Source organism: Amphiprion ocellaris, chromosome 10, assembly GCF_022539595.1.
Source record: "Amphiprion ocellaris isolate individual 3 ecotype Okinawa chromosome 10, ASM2253959v1, whole genome shotgun sequence".
Classification (NCBI taxonomy): domain Eukaryota; kingdom Metazoa; phylum Chordata; class Actinopteri; family Pomacentridae; genus Amphiprion; species Amphiprion ocellaris.
Window position 1 is genome coordinate 3,304,975 of NC_072775.1, and position 15,820 is coordinate 3,320,794.

Below are 15,820 nucleotides of genomic sequence, written 5' to 3' on the forward strand. Positions count from 1 at the left end.
TATATCAGAATTAATCCAAACGAGGAGAGCAGAGTCTCTGCTGCCTCCTCCATAGGACCTGTCAATCATTCCAGACCAGACTGTCAATCAAGTAGCCCCGCCTCCTGGCTCCGCAAAATTTTAACGCTCTGTAAAAAATTCAATATTGATTTATTTTAAGATCGGCCACTTGATCTCTCATTTTGACCATGAAAACTAACGAAAAAAAATTATATCCACTCTATGCACCCTACTCTGTTTGGCTCCACACTTGCTGATGACCACTTCCGGTCTTAGACAAAGAAAAAAAAAATCCTAAAACTATCTAAAGTGATTCCATATATTTCAGTAAAATTTCTAATATTTTCTTTAAGAACATTCACAAAAAAATCAACCAAAATTCAGCAAAATTCGTTGGATTTTGGTTGATTTTTATGTGAATGTTCTTCAGAAAGATTTCCCAAAAATGTTGAAAATGTGGACATCAGAAGTTTCACTGTGAAAATATATATATATATATTTTTCCACATTTTCAAACTTTAAAACGGGTCAATTTTGACCCGAGGGTTAATCAGTTATTCATGTAAATAGAGCTGATTATGAACCAGACAAACGTCTCCAGTGTTTCACCTTAAACCCGTTTAATGCGTCCCTTCATCAAACACCGTCACACAGGACCAGAGACATAAAGAAAGTAAATACAGAATGTCATAGTTGAGCTGAGAGATTCAGCCAAAGCTTTGGTTGAACACAAAAAAGTTTCCCCACCTGTTCCCCATTTACAGGAATCTTTCCCTTCTGTTTACATGTCACATGAACACATTTTATAGCGTTGATCCCTTTGAAGTCTCATAATATCAAATAGAGTTCAAGTTTCTTTTGATTAGAAAAACATTTGTCATATTCCTTTTGATTGTAAAACCATGTATAAAGTACAACGATTCACGTAGAGGAATCCCTACAGAACACTGAGCTGCTGTTCCTGGAGGGAGAAAACCCCAAATAGTGCTTTTTCCTCATAAAATCCACACAAATACAAGCAACCAGAGACGCTCTGGAGCTGCTTTAAAGTCACTCAGAATCCAGATCTCACAAACAAAGTGCTTCATGTTGTTGAAATCTGTTGAGAAAAGTTCCTGTTTCAGTGCCGTCTGTGTCGTCGTCCTTCTCACCGACTCCAACATGTAGTGGTTTATTATTACTGAACAATCCTTTAATGACGACTTCCACTCAGAAACTAAGGAGAGATTTAACCGCTAACTGGCTGATGTTGCTAAATACTGAGAGGACATCAGCTGTTAGCACCCTGCATTTCAACTGTTCCACAAATCCTCTGGTTCCCTTGATGCTATTTAGTCCCTTATAAGAGGAGAACGGTTCCCTTTACTGTCCAGAACAGGTGTTCCCTTCCTGCTCTGCAATAAAATAAAGGCTTGTTTCCTCATCATTTTCCAGAACACTCAGCTGAAAAAAATACATCCATCACTGTGTTGTTTAGTTAGTAATGCCTTCTACTAAAGTGATGAAGCTTTTATTAGCTACACTGACACTGTAATGCAGACGTTTCTGGAGATTTGGGATCAGTTTATTTCTCTATGTTCGGCAGATAAACCAGGCCTGGAGGAGAAATGCAACTTAAGCTCAGTAAGTCGTCGTGTTCACGTTTTGTTGGAAACGTAGTTCAGAGGCTCTTTTTCGCGCTCAGACTCAACATGTAGCTTCACAACCATCTGTTATGTTCAGATAATTCATATCTGCATTATCTGTGACTAAATTATCTGTTTTTCTTTTCTTTGCATGGATCCAATGATAAAGTGACAAAAGATTTAATAATCTGTCTACACTTCAATGCACCTAAAATAACCAGGTTTTCAGAGTGACTTCGTATCTTTTGGAAAATGATGAGAAAACAAGATCCCGGTTGGGAACGTCTGTGAATGTCACTAAAGTTCCTCTGGTTTCACTCCAGATGAGCGGCCGGTCAGGAATCCTGCTCAGTCATCGCTGCTTTTCCCTGAAAAACTCCAAACGAATGTTAGACAGAAACAGAAGTGAAAGCTGTTGTGTGCGTCTGCTGGAGGAGGAGATGCTGTTAGTTGACTCCGGTCGCTGTGTTCCCTAAAAACACACAGAGAAGCAGCGTTAAAGCAGATGAACGCCAGCAGACAGAGCAGAGGTGTGTCTGAAGGACTCACGTAGTCGGATCTTGATGGGCCAGATGAGGATGCAGCAGAGAGCCAAAGCTGCCACGACGGCGACGCCTCCCGTTACGACAACCATGACGTAGTGATAGAACCAGACGCAGGCCGGACAGCAACCCACCGTACTGACAGACACACAGACACACAGACACACAGACACACAGACACACAGACACACAGACACACAGACACACAGACACAGCAGGGGGTTAGACAGGCCACATGTTGCTGCAAGTCCTGTACAAAGGATTCATTCTTTTACATGTTCTCATGTGATTTAACCTGCAGTAGAACACTGTATAAAAAGAAGAACTTGTTTCTACAGTAGAATTCCGGCATCTATGATTGCCAGAACATGACTGTAAAATTACAGTAAAATATTTTCTACATTTATGGCAAAGAAATATGTTGATATTCTTGATTATATGTTTAACCCTCCTGTTGTCCTCATTCATGGGCACCAAAAATATTGTTTCCTTGTCTGAAAAAAATCCCCAAATTTCTGAAAATGTGCAAAACTTTCAGGAAGAAAATTCCAGTAATTCCTCTTCCTGTGGGTCAAAATTGACCCGTTTTAAAGTCTGAAAATGTGGAAAAACAACATTTTCACAGTGAAACTTCTGATGTCCACATTTTCAACATTTTTGTGAAATTTCTGAACCTTTTTTGGTGGAAAAAAAATGTTAAAAATGTTTCTTAAGAACATTCACAAAAAAATCAACCAAAATCCAGCGAATTTCACTGGATTTTGGTTGATTTTTTGTGAATGTTCTAAAATAAAATATTAGAAGTTTTACTGATATGTATGTAATCACTTTAGATATTTTTTAAGGACTTTTTGGGGAAGATTTTTACTAATTTTTTGAAGATATTTACAAGAATTTTCTTGCCAAATTTGGGGAATTTTTTAAAAATAAAACTTTTAAGGAATTATTAGAATTTTCTTCCTGAAGGTTTTGCAATTTTTCTGAAATTTGCGGAGTTTTTCTGCTGAATTTTTGGATTTTTTTCAGACAAAGAAACAATATTTTTTTGGTGCCCATAAATGAGGAAACCAGGAGGGTTAAATGGGATATGTAGAATTAATAAAAGTAATTTTGACACAGTATCACGATTTTCAGTTTCCCAGCCCAACAGAACATCATAAATCAGTTGATAAATGGTGGAATTTTGCCGTTTTTTTTCCTAAGACAACATGATTTTCAAACCCAGCAGTGGGTTTAGGGATTCAGAGGGTTAACAGGAGGCTTCTTTATGAAATGAAGGTCAAAAGGTGAAGCTGCAGAAGCTCTGTGTGTTCAGGTTTTGTTACTGACTGGCAGGGATGCAGGGCCTGGATGATCATCACAGCTGCTCCATTGGCCAACTTATCAGTGAAGCTCATGGCTCCGTAGACGAATGCTCCACTTTGCTGCAGAAAGAGACGGATAAAGATGAAGATGGTGGATGAAGCAAATAAGAACCACTTCCTCCTCCTCTCTCTCTCTCTCTCTCTCTCTCTCTCTCTCACCGTCTGATCGGCGATGAGCTCGGCCGTCATGGCCAGCGATATGACCAGGATGGTGGCTGATCCGGCCCCCAGCAGCACCGCCGCCCCGTAGACCTGCTGACCCATCTCAGCCTCCAGCAGCACCCAGTAGGAGAAGGCCATGATCAGCAGCAGGCCCACGAAGTAGGTGAGCTGAACCAATCAGAAGAGAGGTTACGGTGAAACGACATTACTCTGTATGTCTGCAACACTTCCTCTTCTCAACAGTGTAGATGCAAAATCTAAGATTAAATCACATCCTGTTACTGAGAACACTGAAGTGTCGTAGAATCCAAACAAAACACTGAAGTGAAACAAGACAGAACCAGTCGATCGACTCTCTGCGGGTGATTTCCCTTCATTCATCTGTGGTTGTTTTGGTGCCAAGTTACCGACACTGTAAAGGGAACAAGAGCAAAACAGAAAGTATTCTGCCTTTCGTTTACTATGTACAGCTGCTGATTATTCTTCATCCACGTGTCTTTAACCCTCGTGTCGTCCTGAGGGTCAAAATTGACCCGTTTTAAAGTTTGAAAATGTGGAAAAACATATATTTTCACAGTGAAACTTCTGATGTCCACATTTTCAACATCTTTGGGAAATCTTTGAACATTTTTTGATGGAAAAAAGAAATGTTAAAAATGTTTCTTAAGAACATTCACAAATAAATCAACCATAGGCCAGTGAATTTCGCTGGATTTTGGTTGATTTTTATATGAATGTTCTTAAAGAAAATATTAGAAGTTTTACTGATATATATGGAATCACTTTAGATATTTTTAGGATTTTTTGGGGAGATTTCTAATCATTTTTTGAAAATATTTACAAGAACTTTCTTGCCAAATTTGTTTTGTTTTTTGTTTTTTGTTTAAACTTTCAAGGGAAACTTTCAAGGAATTATTGCAATTTTCTTCCTGAAGGTTTTGCAACTTTCAGAAATTTGGGGATTTTTTTTGCTGATTTTTTTTTTTTTTCCAACAAGGAAACAATTTTTTTTTGGTGCCTGTAAATGAGGACAACAGGAGGGTTAAGGTTTATTTTGAGTGTTGAAGAAATTTCACTCTTAGTCCTTGGAAGTTTGCTGTAGTTTGGTGTTTATTGGTATTCTAACAACACAGAGCAGGAGTCTGTGAAGGTAAACCCACCCAGAGCATTTGGAAAGTCCACAATTTATAGGGATGGTCAGAGAGTAGGGATGAGACTGTATGTAAATGTAAGGGAGAATAGTGGTTAATTTGGTTGCTAATCAGTAACAGAGGGTAATACAACATAGAACAAAAGGTGGTTGAGTCAGAGGGTCTGGCAGACAACAAAAGGTGAGAGGGAGGTCTGACAGACAGTCATAAATAATAAATGATAAAACAATTGTGGATTTTAGTGCTGTTTTCTTGCTGTCTATTTTATTGTTTTATTGTATATTTTACGGGCTGCATAGTGGTCTGGTGGTTAGCTCTGTCTCCTTCCAGCTAGAAGATCCCCGGTTCGTGCCCCGGCCTTCCAGGGATCTTTCTGCAGTCTCCATGTTCTCCTGTACATGTGTGGGTTTCCTCCAGGTTCTCCAGCTTCCTCCCACAGTCCAAAAACATGCTGAGGTTAAATGGTAATTCTAAATTTGCCCATACGTCCTGCTTTAAGTTCCTGTATTGTTTTTAAGTTATTTTCTTGTTTTTTTTACTGTGAAGCGCTTTGGTCACCCTTTGGGCTGTTGTAAAGGGCTATAGAAATAAACTCTGATTGATTGATTGATTGATTGATTGATTGATTGATTGATTGATTGATTGATTGATTGATTGATTGATTGATTGATTGATTGATTGATTGATTGATTGATTGATTGATTGATAACCATGGGAAATGGAATGAAAGAGTGACACTAGAAGGTATCTGTAGCAAAAGGTGGGCTCCTCATGGGCATGAATATAAAATTCATACCGCAGGAAACAACTACCTGCTGTGTAAAATCCAATTCATGGACTTTGGAGGCTTTAATTTATGCATCTATAGAACCCAAAAACATCCAAATTCTCCAGAAATCCTGTGGTAATTTTGTCCACTGTGTCCCACTGACATAACACGTCATTTCAGTCTCTAACTAGCTGCTACATCCTGCAAAAACTGCCCCGTGTGTTTATTGTCTTTAACCCTTTAACGCAGATCATCGCAAATTCACATCATACTGCCGAGACAGCGCATCCATTCCCCCAGTACCGGTTTGTGCATATTCAATACAAACCTTTAACAATCTCTGCTTAATTTAGCATCAGCTTGAAAACAAAAACACAATTTTTTTTTTTATGTACTTGTAAATAAATTCAGGCGTCAAAGGGTTAATATAAGGGTTACCATAGTTGTTTGCTGCTAATTTAATGGTCACAATCTTATACATATAAACTTTAAGTATGAAAGTGAATGAAAAAAGAGCAACAGCCATACTACACTGTGAGCAGTAAAAGGAAAGCTAAATGCCTTCTGTATAAATGTGTTGCATTTATATATATATATATATATATATATATATATATATATATATATATATATATATATATATATATATATATATATATATATATATATATATATATATATATATATATACACACAATGCTTTGTTTTGAAATACTTGATGTGGAGGTCGTCCTCATCTTGTGTCATCAGTTTATTAATGCAGGGAAAGCCAACAGTTTCAAAGGGAGGGTCTCACATGCATCAACACATACTAACCTGCACAGCCACTGAAAAAACAAGCAAGGACTGTTAGGTAGAAATTCTGGCCTCCTATAAACTTGTTGTTGAGACAAATTCTAACAGATCAGACTCAGAAATCTGTGTCCCGACAGACTTCTGACTACCCAGAGACAAAGATCGTGCAAAGAGACGACTAACCAAATCGGCTACGACATGACAATCAGACTGATTTTCTTTGTTTTCATGGATAAAAACTTTATTAAATCACACTCGTGTGGCTCTGAGAGGTTCTACTTACACATTTTCCAATGAGTTTACTGAGAGGCTTCATGATGAAAGACGACAGGAAGCCGCTCACGTACATCACTAGTGGGATCGTCGCAATGAACTTCTGTTGGAGGGAAAAGGAGGAACAGAATGAACAAACAAAGAGCTAAAAGCTGTGATACTGGGCATCATTACTCTACCAAGGAACGTGACAGAGTTATGTGACAATCGGCGTACGTTTGTTTGTCTGTCTGGCTGTCTGTTTACAACATTACTCAAAAAATGGATTAACGGATTTGGATGAAACTTTCAGGGAAGGTCAGAAATGACACAAGGACAAAGTGATTAGATTTTGGCAGTGATGCGGCTTATAGTCTGGATCTATGGATTTCTGTATCATTGTGAGATAGCAGCACAGCATCACTGTAACCATGACAACAAGTGAACAATACGTCAGCTGCCTGCTGATGATCACATGATTGTGATCCTACTACAAATCCACCACTGAGGACTTATCAGGACTTATCCATCATAGATGATCCAAGGAACAACTGGTTAAATTGTGGGGGAGTTTCTGAGTCCCATCAATTCCTGCCGCCTGCTACATATTTAGGTCACGTGATCCGGTATCTGTACATAACGTACACATGCATAACACACGCCTGTACTCAGCGCAAGGTCATTTTGTTTGTGGGTGCATCTATATTAAATGGTCACAGATTTCTGATCATCAATAACTAATAAACAAATGCTGCATTTTTGACATATGGGGGAATGAGCAGACTTGGAGGAGTCCTTGCACTCTCTGAGGGATTTTCTAGTTAATACTGTGGTGATCACAGACTGACAGTCTAGTAAAACAGAGGGAGGGAGTGTTGACAGAAAGAAGCATTGAACTGTGTGGGTAGAATAGAAGGGTTTTGTTACCTTGGGCAGCTGCAGAGTGTTGATGAGATACATTGAGATGTACGTCTGGGACAGATTGACTATTAATCTGGTGCACATGTAGAGTAAAGCCACCTGCAGGGACACATGGAAACACCCATCAGCCAGAGAAAACTTTGAATACAGTCTGTTTTTACTTCGGGATGCTTCACAGAACACAAAATGTGGCAACAACTGAACTGCTGAAACAGGAAGTGCAATAAAAACAACTTTTCCTGTCCCAGTTTGAGAACCGTCTTGTAATTTGTACATCAGGTTTTGGTGCCTTTAATCTGGTATCAGTCGAGTGAAATGTGGTTGAACTACCTGGTAGAACGACGCCTGCTTCAGCCAACATTTCCACTGCAGTAAAGGCGTAGAAGGTTCAGATCTAGACAGCAGAGGCCTCCGCTCCCCCTCCGCCTCCTCTTCCTCCTCCTCCAACCTCTTCCTCCTCCTTCCCTCCTCGTCTCCGGCCTCCCCTTCATATCCGGGCCTCCTCTCGGTGGTTCCCACGTGGAAGAAGACGGAGAAGAGAGCGCCGATCCCCAACACAATTAATGCCAGATTCTGTAATCAAACACAACACAGGAAAGCACGTTTACTAGATGCTGGTAGAAGATAAGCAGGTTTTGTTTTTCCACTTCCTTTAAAATATGTGAATGCAGAGAGGGACGGAAACAATAACATGTTAATTCCACAGGAGAGACTTGATGTTTTCTGCAACTGGTGTAAAAAAAGGTGGACCATCTCAAATTATGAAGTTTGTAGAAAAACTTCTGTTCAGCCAGCTCTGATTCGCCTGAAATCTTCATAGCATAACCCTCATGTCATCCTGAGGGTCAAAATTGACCCTTTTTAAGTTTGAAAATGTGGAGGAAAAAAAAGGATTTTCACAGTGAAACTTCTGATGTCCACAATTTCAATATTTTTGGGAAATCTTTGAACATTTTTTTGGTGAAAAAAAATAAATGTTAGAAATGTTTCTTAAGAACATTCAGATAAAAATCAACCAAAATCCAGCAAAATTCGTTGGATTTTGGTTGATTTTTTTGTGAATGTTCTTAAGAAACATTTTTAACATTTTTTTTCTACCAAAAATGTTCAAAGATTTCCCAAAAATGTTGAAAATGTGGACAGCAGAAGCTTCATTGTAAAAATATGTATTTTTTTCCACATTTTCACACTTTAAAACGGGTCAATTTTGACCCACAGGACGACACGAGGCTTAAATACCCGTAGTTAATGATGAAAAAAACAAATTCAAGCCAATCAAAGGCGGTGGAGCGGAAGACCCCTGATGGATAAATAATGTGCATCCCTCTTATGCGGTTTCTCCTGAAAAGAAGCTCCACCCTCTGCTGTTAAACATCATCCTCCTCACCCTGAAGACGGGGATGTCTATGGGTCCGAGCTCATCGCTCAGCGGGTCGTCTCCTCCGGCCTGCAGGTGGAACAGCAGGTAAGCCACGGCGTACACGGTGATGTTGGCGATCACAGTGAACGAATACCTGCTCACACACACAGCAGAGAGTTCAGGACGTGTGGATCACCCTCCTGTGTTTCCTGTGATTGGCAGAGAACCCACCTGTATGCGGTGAGCTCGACTTTAGCGTGTTCACAGGTGACCAGCTCTGGAATGAGAGACAGGTGGGAGATCTGCGTGGCGGCCCAGCCGAACTGGAAAATGACGATGAACGGGACGAAGTAGACCAGACTGGCCCACTGAGGGGTGAGAGAGTCGCAGCCTAAACACTGGTTGAAGATGAAGGCAAACGACACGACCACACTGAGGGTACCTGGATTACACAGCAGCAAACGGAGAACGCAAAATAGAAGATTTACTGTGAGTGAAACTGTGGCGTACTTTCTTTGCTATTTACTCAAATTAAAATGGTATCAGAAAACAAACCATGAAGGCGAGTGATGAACTGAAACTGAAAAGCTAAATTCATTTTAATAAAAAGGCATCTTCACCGTTGCACACTAATATAGAGCAACTTTAACTAATATAGAGCAACTTTAACTCATTTAGAGCAACTTTAACTCATTTAGAGCAACTTTAATTCATTTAGAGCAACTTTAACTCATTTAGAGCAACTTTAACTCATTTAGAGCAACTTTAACTCATTTAGAGCAACTTTAACTAATATAGAGCAACTTTAACTCATTTAGAGCAACTTTAACTAATATAGAGCAACTTTAACTCATTTAGAGCAACTTTAACTAATATAGAGCAACTTTAACTCATTTAGAGCAACTTTAACTAATATAGAGCAACTTTAACTAATGTAGACCAACTTTTAACAATGTAAAGCAACTTTAACTCGTTTAGAGCAACTTTAACTAATACAGAACAACTTGAACTCATTTTAGAACAATTTTAACTTCTCTTGACCATTTGCCCGTCAGGTCATTTCATTTAGAAAATGGGTCACATTAGCATCACGCTGTTTTCCACTGGGACGGGTTCTTGTAAAACCGTCTAACTACACCAGGATCAATAAAACTCAGGTTGATGTGTTGAGCAGAAGAGCAGAGTCCAAGCAGCAATTTCATAAAAATGCATGCGAACATCTACAGAACTAACTGACAAAAACAACTAAGACCAGCTTCATTCCAGTTATCTTGAATTATCCTCGGGATTAAAAAAAGTATCCATCCATCCATCCAATTAAGCCAAATATATCTGTAATGGTGAATGTACTGTTTGGGGTTATTAACAGGAAAATGAAATAAAAATTCACTAGAGAGCTCTTCTATAAATTGTTTTTTTCACTATAAAATGCCCCAATCTTGATTTTTACACTCAGCAATTAAAAAAAATAAATGTAATGGATACAAATTCATATTCATTATATGACAAAAATGACTCCTGGCCAATATTTGTACCAACAGAACAGACAATTAAACCACAAAAATGCGGCATCTCAGTCTCTACCTTGTACATCAACATTGTTTTCAGTTTACTCTGTGAAAGACGGCTGTGTTTTGACGACACAGTTTTTTAACCCTCCTGTTGTCTTCATTTATGGGCACCAAAAAATATTGTCAGCTTGTCTGAGAAAAAAAAAATCAGCAAAAAATTCCCCAAATTTCTGAAAATTTGCAAAACCTTCAGGAAGAAAATTCCAATAATTCCTTAAAAGTTTTATTTTAAAAAATTCCCCCAAATTTGGCAAGAGAATTCTTGTAAATATTTTCAAAAAATGAGTAAAAATCTTCCAAAAAAATCCTAAAAATATCTGAAGTGATTCCATATATATCAATAACACTTCTAATATTTTCTTTAAGAACATTCACAAAAAAAAAATCAACCAAAATTCGAAATTCATGGAATTTGCTTGATTTTGTTTGATTTTTTTTGTGTGCATGTTCTTAAGAAACAATTTTAACATTTTCTTTTTTCCACCAAAAAATGTTCAAAGATTTCCAAAAATGTTGAAAATGTGGACATTACAAGTTTCACTGTGGAAATATTTTTTTTTCACATTTTCAAACTTTAAAACGGGTCACTTTTGACCCGCAGGACGACATGAGGGTTAATTGATGCTTTCCTGTTGAAGGTAAATCATCTCTCTAACTTTATGTGGCAGTTAAGCGGGGCTGTGGTGTAAAGTCGTCCTTATTTTCTGTCTGTCTGTCTAACCGACTCACCCACTAAATGCCACGTCTTCCTCTTGCCGTAGTTTCCACAGCCGGGGGTTCTGTCGGACTCGTAGCCGATTAGTGGCGTACAGACGCCATCGGCTATCTGCCCGACCAGCAGCAACACACCTGGAACAGAGGAACAACTCAGTAATAATCAGTGAGTGAGAGGAGAATAGAGAGTACACATGACAAGGTAACACAATCACTACATGACTGTAAACTGAACAAATAGAGTTTAATCAGCAGATAGAGTCTCTTTAGGACAGTGTAGAAGTGGACACTGAAATTTCAACCATGCTGCTTTAAATGGCAACAACAAAACATTTGGACAATTTCTGATAATCAAAGTTTATGGAACAACTATAAACGACACTGGAACTGAACAAAGCTCCCAAAGACAAGCTGCTCCCTTCCTCTACAGTCGGGTTTATTGTCAAAAAGCTCTAAACCAAAGAACATGTGACTGAAAACTGAAGGCAGAAGATCAAACGGCATGACCGAGTTAAAGTGAGGAAAGAGAGAAAGGAAGGACTGCTTTAGAGATCAATGGGAAGATACGACTCACAGCCAATATTCAGCATTTTTCTGAGTATCGGTATACTTCCCTTACACCAATTCCTGATAAATTCATCTTAACATGTGCCACTTTTCTCCATCTGTGGTCACCTCCCTTTGGTCTTAAACAGCGTCCCACACAGCACTATCTGCTAAGGTTTCTGTTTCAAATTTACACACCAAGATTTTCATATTTGCTGCAAATGTACTTCCAAATATCAGTGACCGTTCTCCTTCATCACTAATAGTATCGGCCCTGAAAGAAAGAAAGAAAGAAACACATCGGTTGACCACTAGCAGCGGGTTTAGGTAGAAAGAGAGAGTGATAAAGTCAAAGTTATTCATGAGGTTAATGAATAAGAAAGCTGAGATTAAACATGCAGACAAAAAACATGATATTGAACATGTTACATGGATGTGAAAGTAGACAGATGGGAGAAAAGGGAGTGAAGGACAGAGGTGGGAACATCTGCTATTTTTTTACTGTCATGTCATTGAACTTTAGAGGAATTTTGGAATTTACAAAAATCAAGCAACAGAAGTGTTTGTCTGCAGAGAAAAATGATCCTTAAAATACCAAAACACTGATGGGATGTCATGGAGAAAGTGCTGTGAGCTTGTCGGTGGTGTATTGTGGATGAAATAGAAGCTCAGCTGGTTGGTTTCCTGCACAGACAAGCAGTTTTGGAAGTAGATGGATAAAGTACCAAGCTGCTGCTGAATGTCACAGTGGTTTGGTAGAGGAACAGCTGAGGTCAACAGAGCGTAGCATGGACACCACTCTTCCAACCCTTCAAGACGTCTACACTAGGAGGAGCATGATCAGGACAAACCCACCAACCAACACCAGCCCAGCATGGACTGTCTGAGTGGCTATGTCTGGTAAAAATCAACGCTGAGCTCAGATCTAAATCATAGCAACTCCATTAATAGATAGATAGATAGATAGATAGATAGATAGATAGATAGATAGATAGATAGATAGATAGATAGATAGATAGATAGATAGATAGATAGATAGATAGATAGATAGATAGATAGATAGATAGATAGATAGATAGATAGATAGATAGATAGATAGATAGATAGATAAATAAAACATTTATTGATCCCACAGCGGGGAAAATTACAATGTCACAGCAGCAGCAAATAGAACAGAATAAAAAGGAGAGCAACACACAGTGCATAGATATAAATATTTTCTCCTTCTAGAAGAAAAAATACAATACAATATTTACAGCAACATTCTTATGAAATTGCACAGCATCATTAAGCACCTTTGAGTGACCTGAAAAGTATTATTACTACAAACTCATGGCAACAGCACACTGGATCAGTGCAAATATGCATAAACAGAACATAGACATACCTACAATTCTAGCACACCATTCACTGCACTTTGGCTTTCCAATCTCTTAACTCCACATTTTTATGACTATTTTTTCCGGTATTTCACTGTATGAGCATGTGACCAATACAACTGTTGAATCTAGAATGAGATAGATAGATAGATAGATAGATAGATAGATAGATAGATAGATAGATAGATAGATAGATAGATAGATAGATAGATAGATAGACATATAGATAGACAGATAAATAGATAGACTATAGATAGATAGATAGATAGATAGACTATAGATAGACAGATAAATAGATAGACTATAGATAGATAGATAGATAGATAGACTATAGATAGATAGATAGACGATAGATAGATAGATATATAGACTATAGATAGATAGATAGACATATAGATAGATAGATAGACGATAGATAGATAGATAGATAGATAGACGATAGATAGATAGATGATAGATAAATAGATAGATAGATAGATAGATAGATAGATAGACTAAGATAGATAGATAGATAGATAGACGATAGATAGATAGATAGATAGATAGATAGATAGATAGATAGATAGATAGATAGATAGATAGATAGACGATAGATAGATAGATAGATAGATAGATAGATAGATAGATAGATAGATAGATAGATAGATAGATAGATAGACTATAGATAGACAGATAGATAGCTAGACTATAGATAGACTATCGATAGATAGATAGATAGATAGACGATAGATAGATAGATGATAGATAGATAGATAGATAGATAGACGATAGATAGATAGATAGATAGATAGACTATAGATAGACAGATAGATAGCTAGACTATAGATAGACTATCGATAGATAGATAGATAGATAGATAGATAGATAGATAGATAGATAAATAGATAGATAGACTATAGATAGATAGATAGATAGACGATAGATAGATAGATAGATAGATAGACTATAGATAGACAGATAGATAGCTAGACTATAGATAGACGATAGATAGATAGATAGATAGATAGATAGATAGATAGATAGATAGATAGATAGATAGATAGATAGATAGATAGATAGATAGACGATAGATAGATAGATGATAGATAGATAGATAGATAGATAGATAGATAGACTATAGATAGACGATAGATAGATAGATAGATAGATAGATAGATCGATAGATAGATAGATAGATAGACTATAGATAGATAGATAGATAGATAGATAGATAGATGATAGATAGATAGATAGATAGATAGATAGATAGATAGATAGATAGATAGATAGATAAATAGATAGACTATAGATAGATAGACAGACAGATAGATAGATAGAATACAGATAGACAGATAGATAGCTAGACTATAGATAGATAGATAGATAGATACACTACAGATAGATAGATAGATAGATAGATAGATAGATAGATAGATAGATAGATAGATAGATAGATAGATAGATAGATAGATAGACTATAGATAGATAGATAGATAGATAGATAGATAGATAGATAGATAGATAGATAGATAGATAGACTACAGATAGATAGATAGATAGATAGATAGATAGATAGATAGATAGATAGATAGATAGATAGATAGATAGATAGACTACAGATAGATAGATAGATAGATAGATAGATAGACTACAGATAGATAGATAGATAGATAGATAGACTACAGATAGATAGATAGATAGATAGATAGATAGATAGATAGATAGATAGATAGATAGATAGATAGATAGATAGATAGATAGACTACAGATAGATAGATAGATAGATAGACTATAGATAGATAGATAGATAGATAGATAGACTACAGATAGATAGATAGATAGATAGATAGATAGATAGATAGACTACAGATAGATAGATAGATAGATAGATAGATAGATAGATAGATAGATAGATAGATAGATAGATAGATAGATAGATAGATATCTCACCTGCATTTGTGTTCTGGAATCCCAGCACTGAGTGGTAGAACACCAGCAGGTAGGTGAACCACATGGAGGCGCAGAGATCATTGAGAAAGTGTCCCGCCGCATAGCTGATCCTCCGGACCACAGGTAGAGACCTTTCTGTGTCCGACATTATGACCAACAAACACGACAAAAACACTCACAACAAACGTGTCTTCATGAGCTCCGTGGATCCACTGAGAGCTGCGGCCAGTTCGGTGAAGTCAGACCGACTTTTTACTCTCTGCCGGTTCCCCTTGTCACATGACACCGTTCCTTCACAGAGGTCTGAGCTGTTGAGTTTCGGAGGTAGAGCAGACAGACAACCGGTCTCCGAGTCGCTGCCAGTTTCCTCTTGAAATCAGGCGACAGTCCGGAGCTGTGGCAGAACCGGGAGTGCCATCTGAGGAAAGAAAACCGAAACAGAAGCACATGAGAGGGCGAAAACAGGGGTTTCACCTCCGTACTTCTCCCTTTACGTTACATCTAAAACACCGAGCTAGCTTTAAAAAATGATGAAACGTTCGCTATAAGTCGACGTGAAACAAACGTAACTGACCTTACCGTTAACCGGAACCTCCCTCCTGTATTGCAGGTTCTTTGTACATTCCGGTGTGTAACGTTAAAACAGCTGCATCATCCTGACTGAAGCACATCTGGCAATTAAAACGCGAACTGATGTAAACAACGACGCGGACCGGCGACCGTGACGTGCTGTCAGAGGA

The 15,820-nt window shown here is 37.9% G+C and overlaps 1 protein-coding gene across 2 annotated transcripts; it reads right to left on the reverse strand.

The window, feature by feature from the left end:
• Positions 1-596: 596 nt before the first annotated feature.
• Positions 597-15,820, reverse strand: LOC111571187 (major facilitator superfamily domain-containing protein 12-like). Of its 2 annotated transcripts, none has more exons than XM_023274271.3 (12): positions 15,660-15,820; positions 15,081-15,498; positions 11,242-11,361; positions 9,173-9,383; positions 8,969-9,095; positions 7,912-8,154; positions 7,588-7,680; positions 6,692-6,784; positions 3,691-3,861; positions 3,497-3,591; positions 2,175-2,305; positions 597-2,097 (listed from the first exon to the last, which is right to left on the reverse strand). In XM_023274271.3, the coding sequence occupies exons 2-12, from the start codon at positions 15,226-15,228 to the stop codon at positions 2,072-2,074; spliced, it is 1,458 nt and encodes a 485-aa protein (XP_023130039.1). In that variant the 5' UTR covers positions 15,229-15,498; positions 15,660-15,820; the 3' UTR covers positions 597-2,071. The 2 variants fall into 2 exon arrangements, with proteins under 2 accessions (XP_023130039.1, XP_023130038.1); XM_023274270.3 differs by having other exon boundaries at positions 15,655-15,815.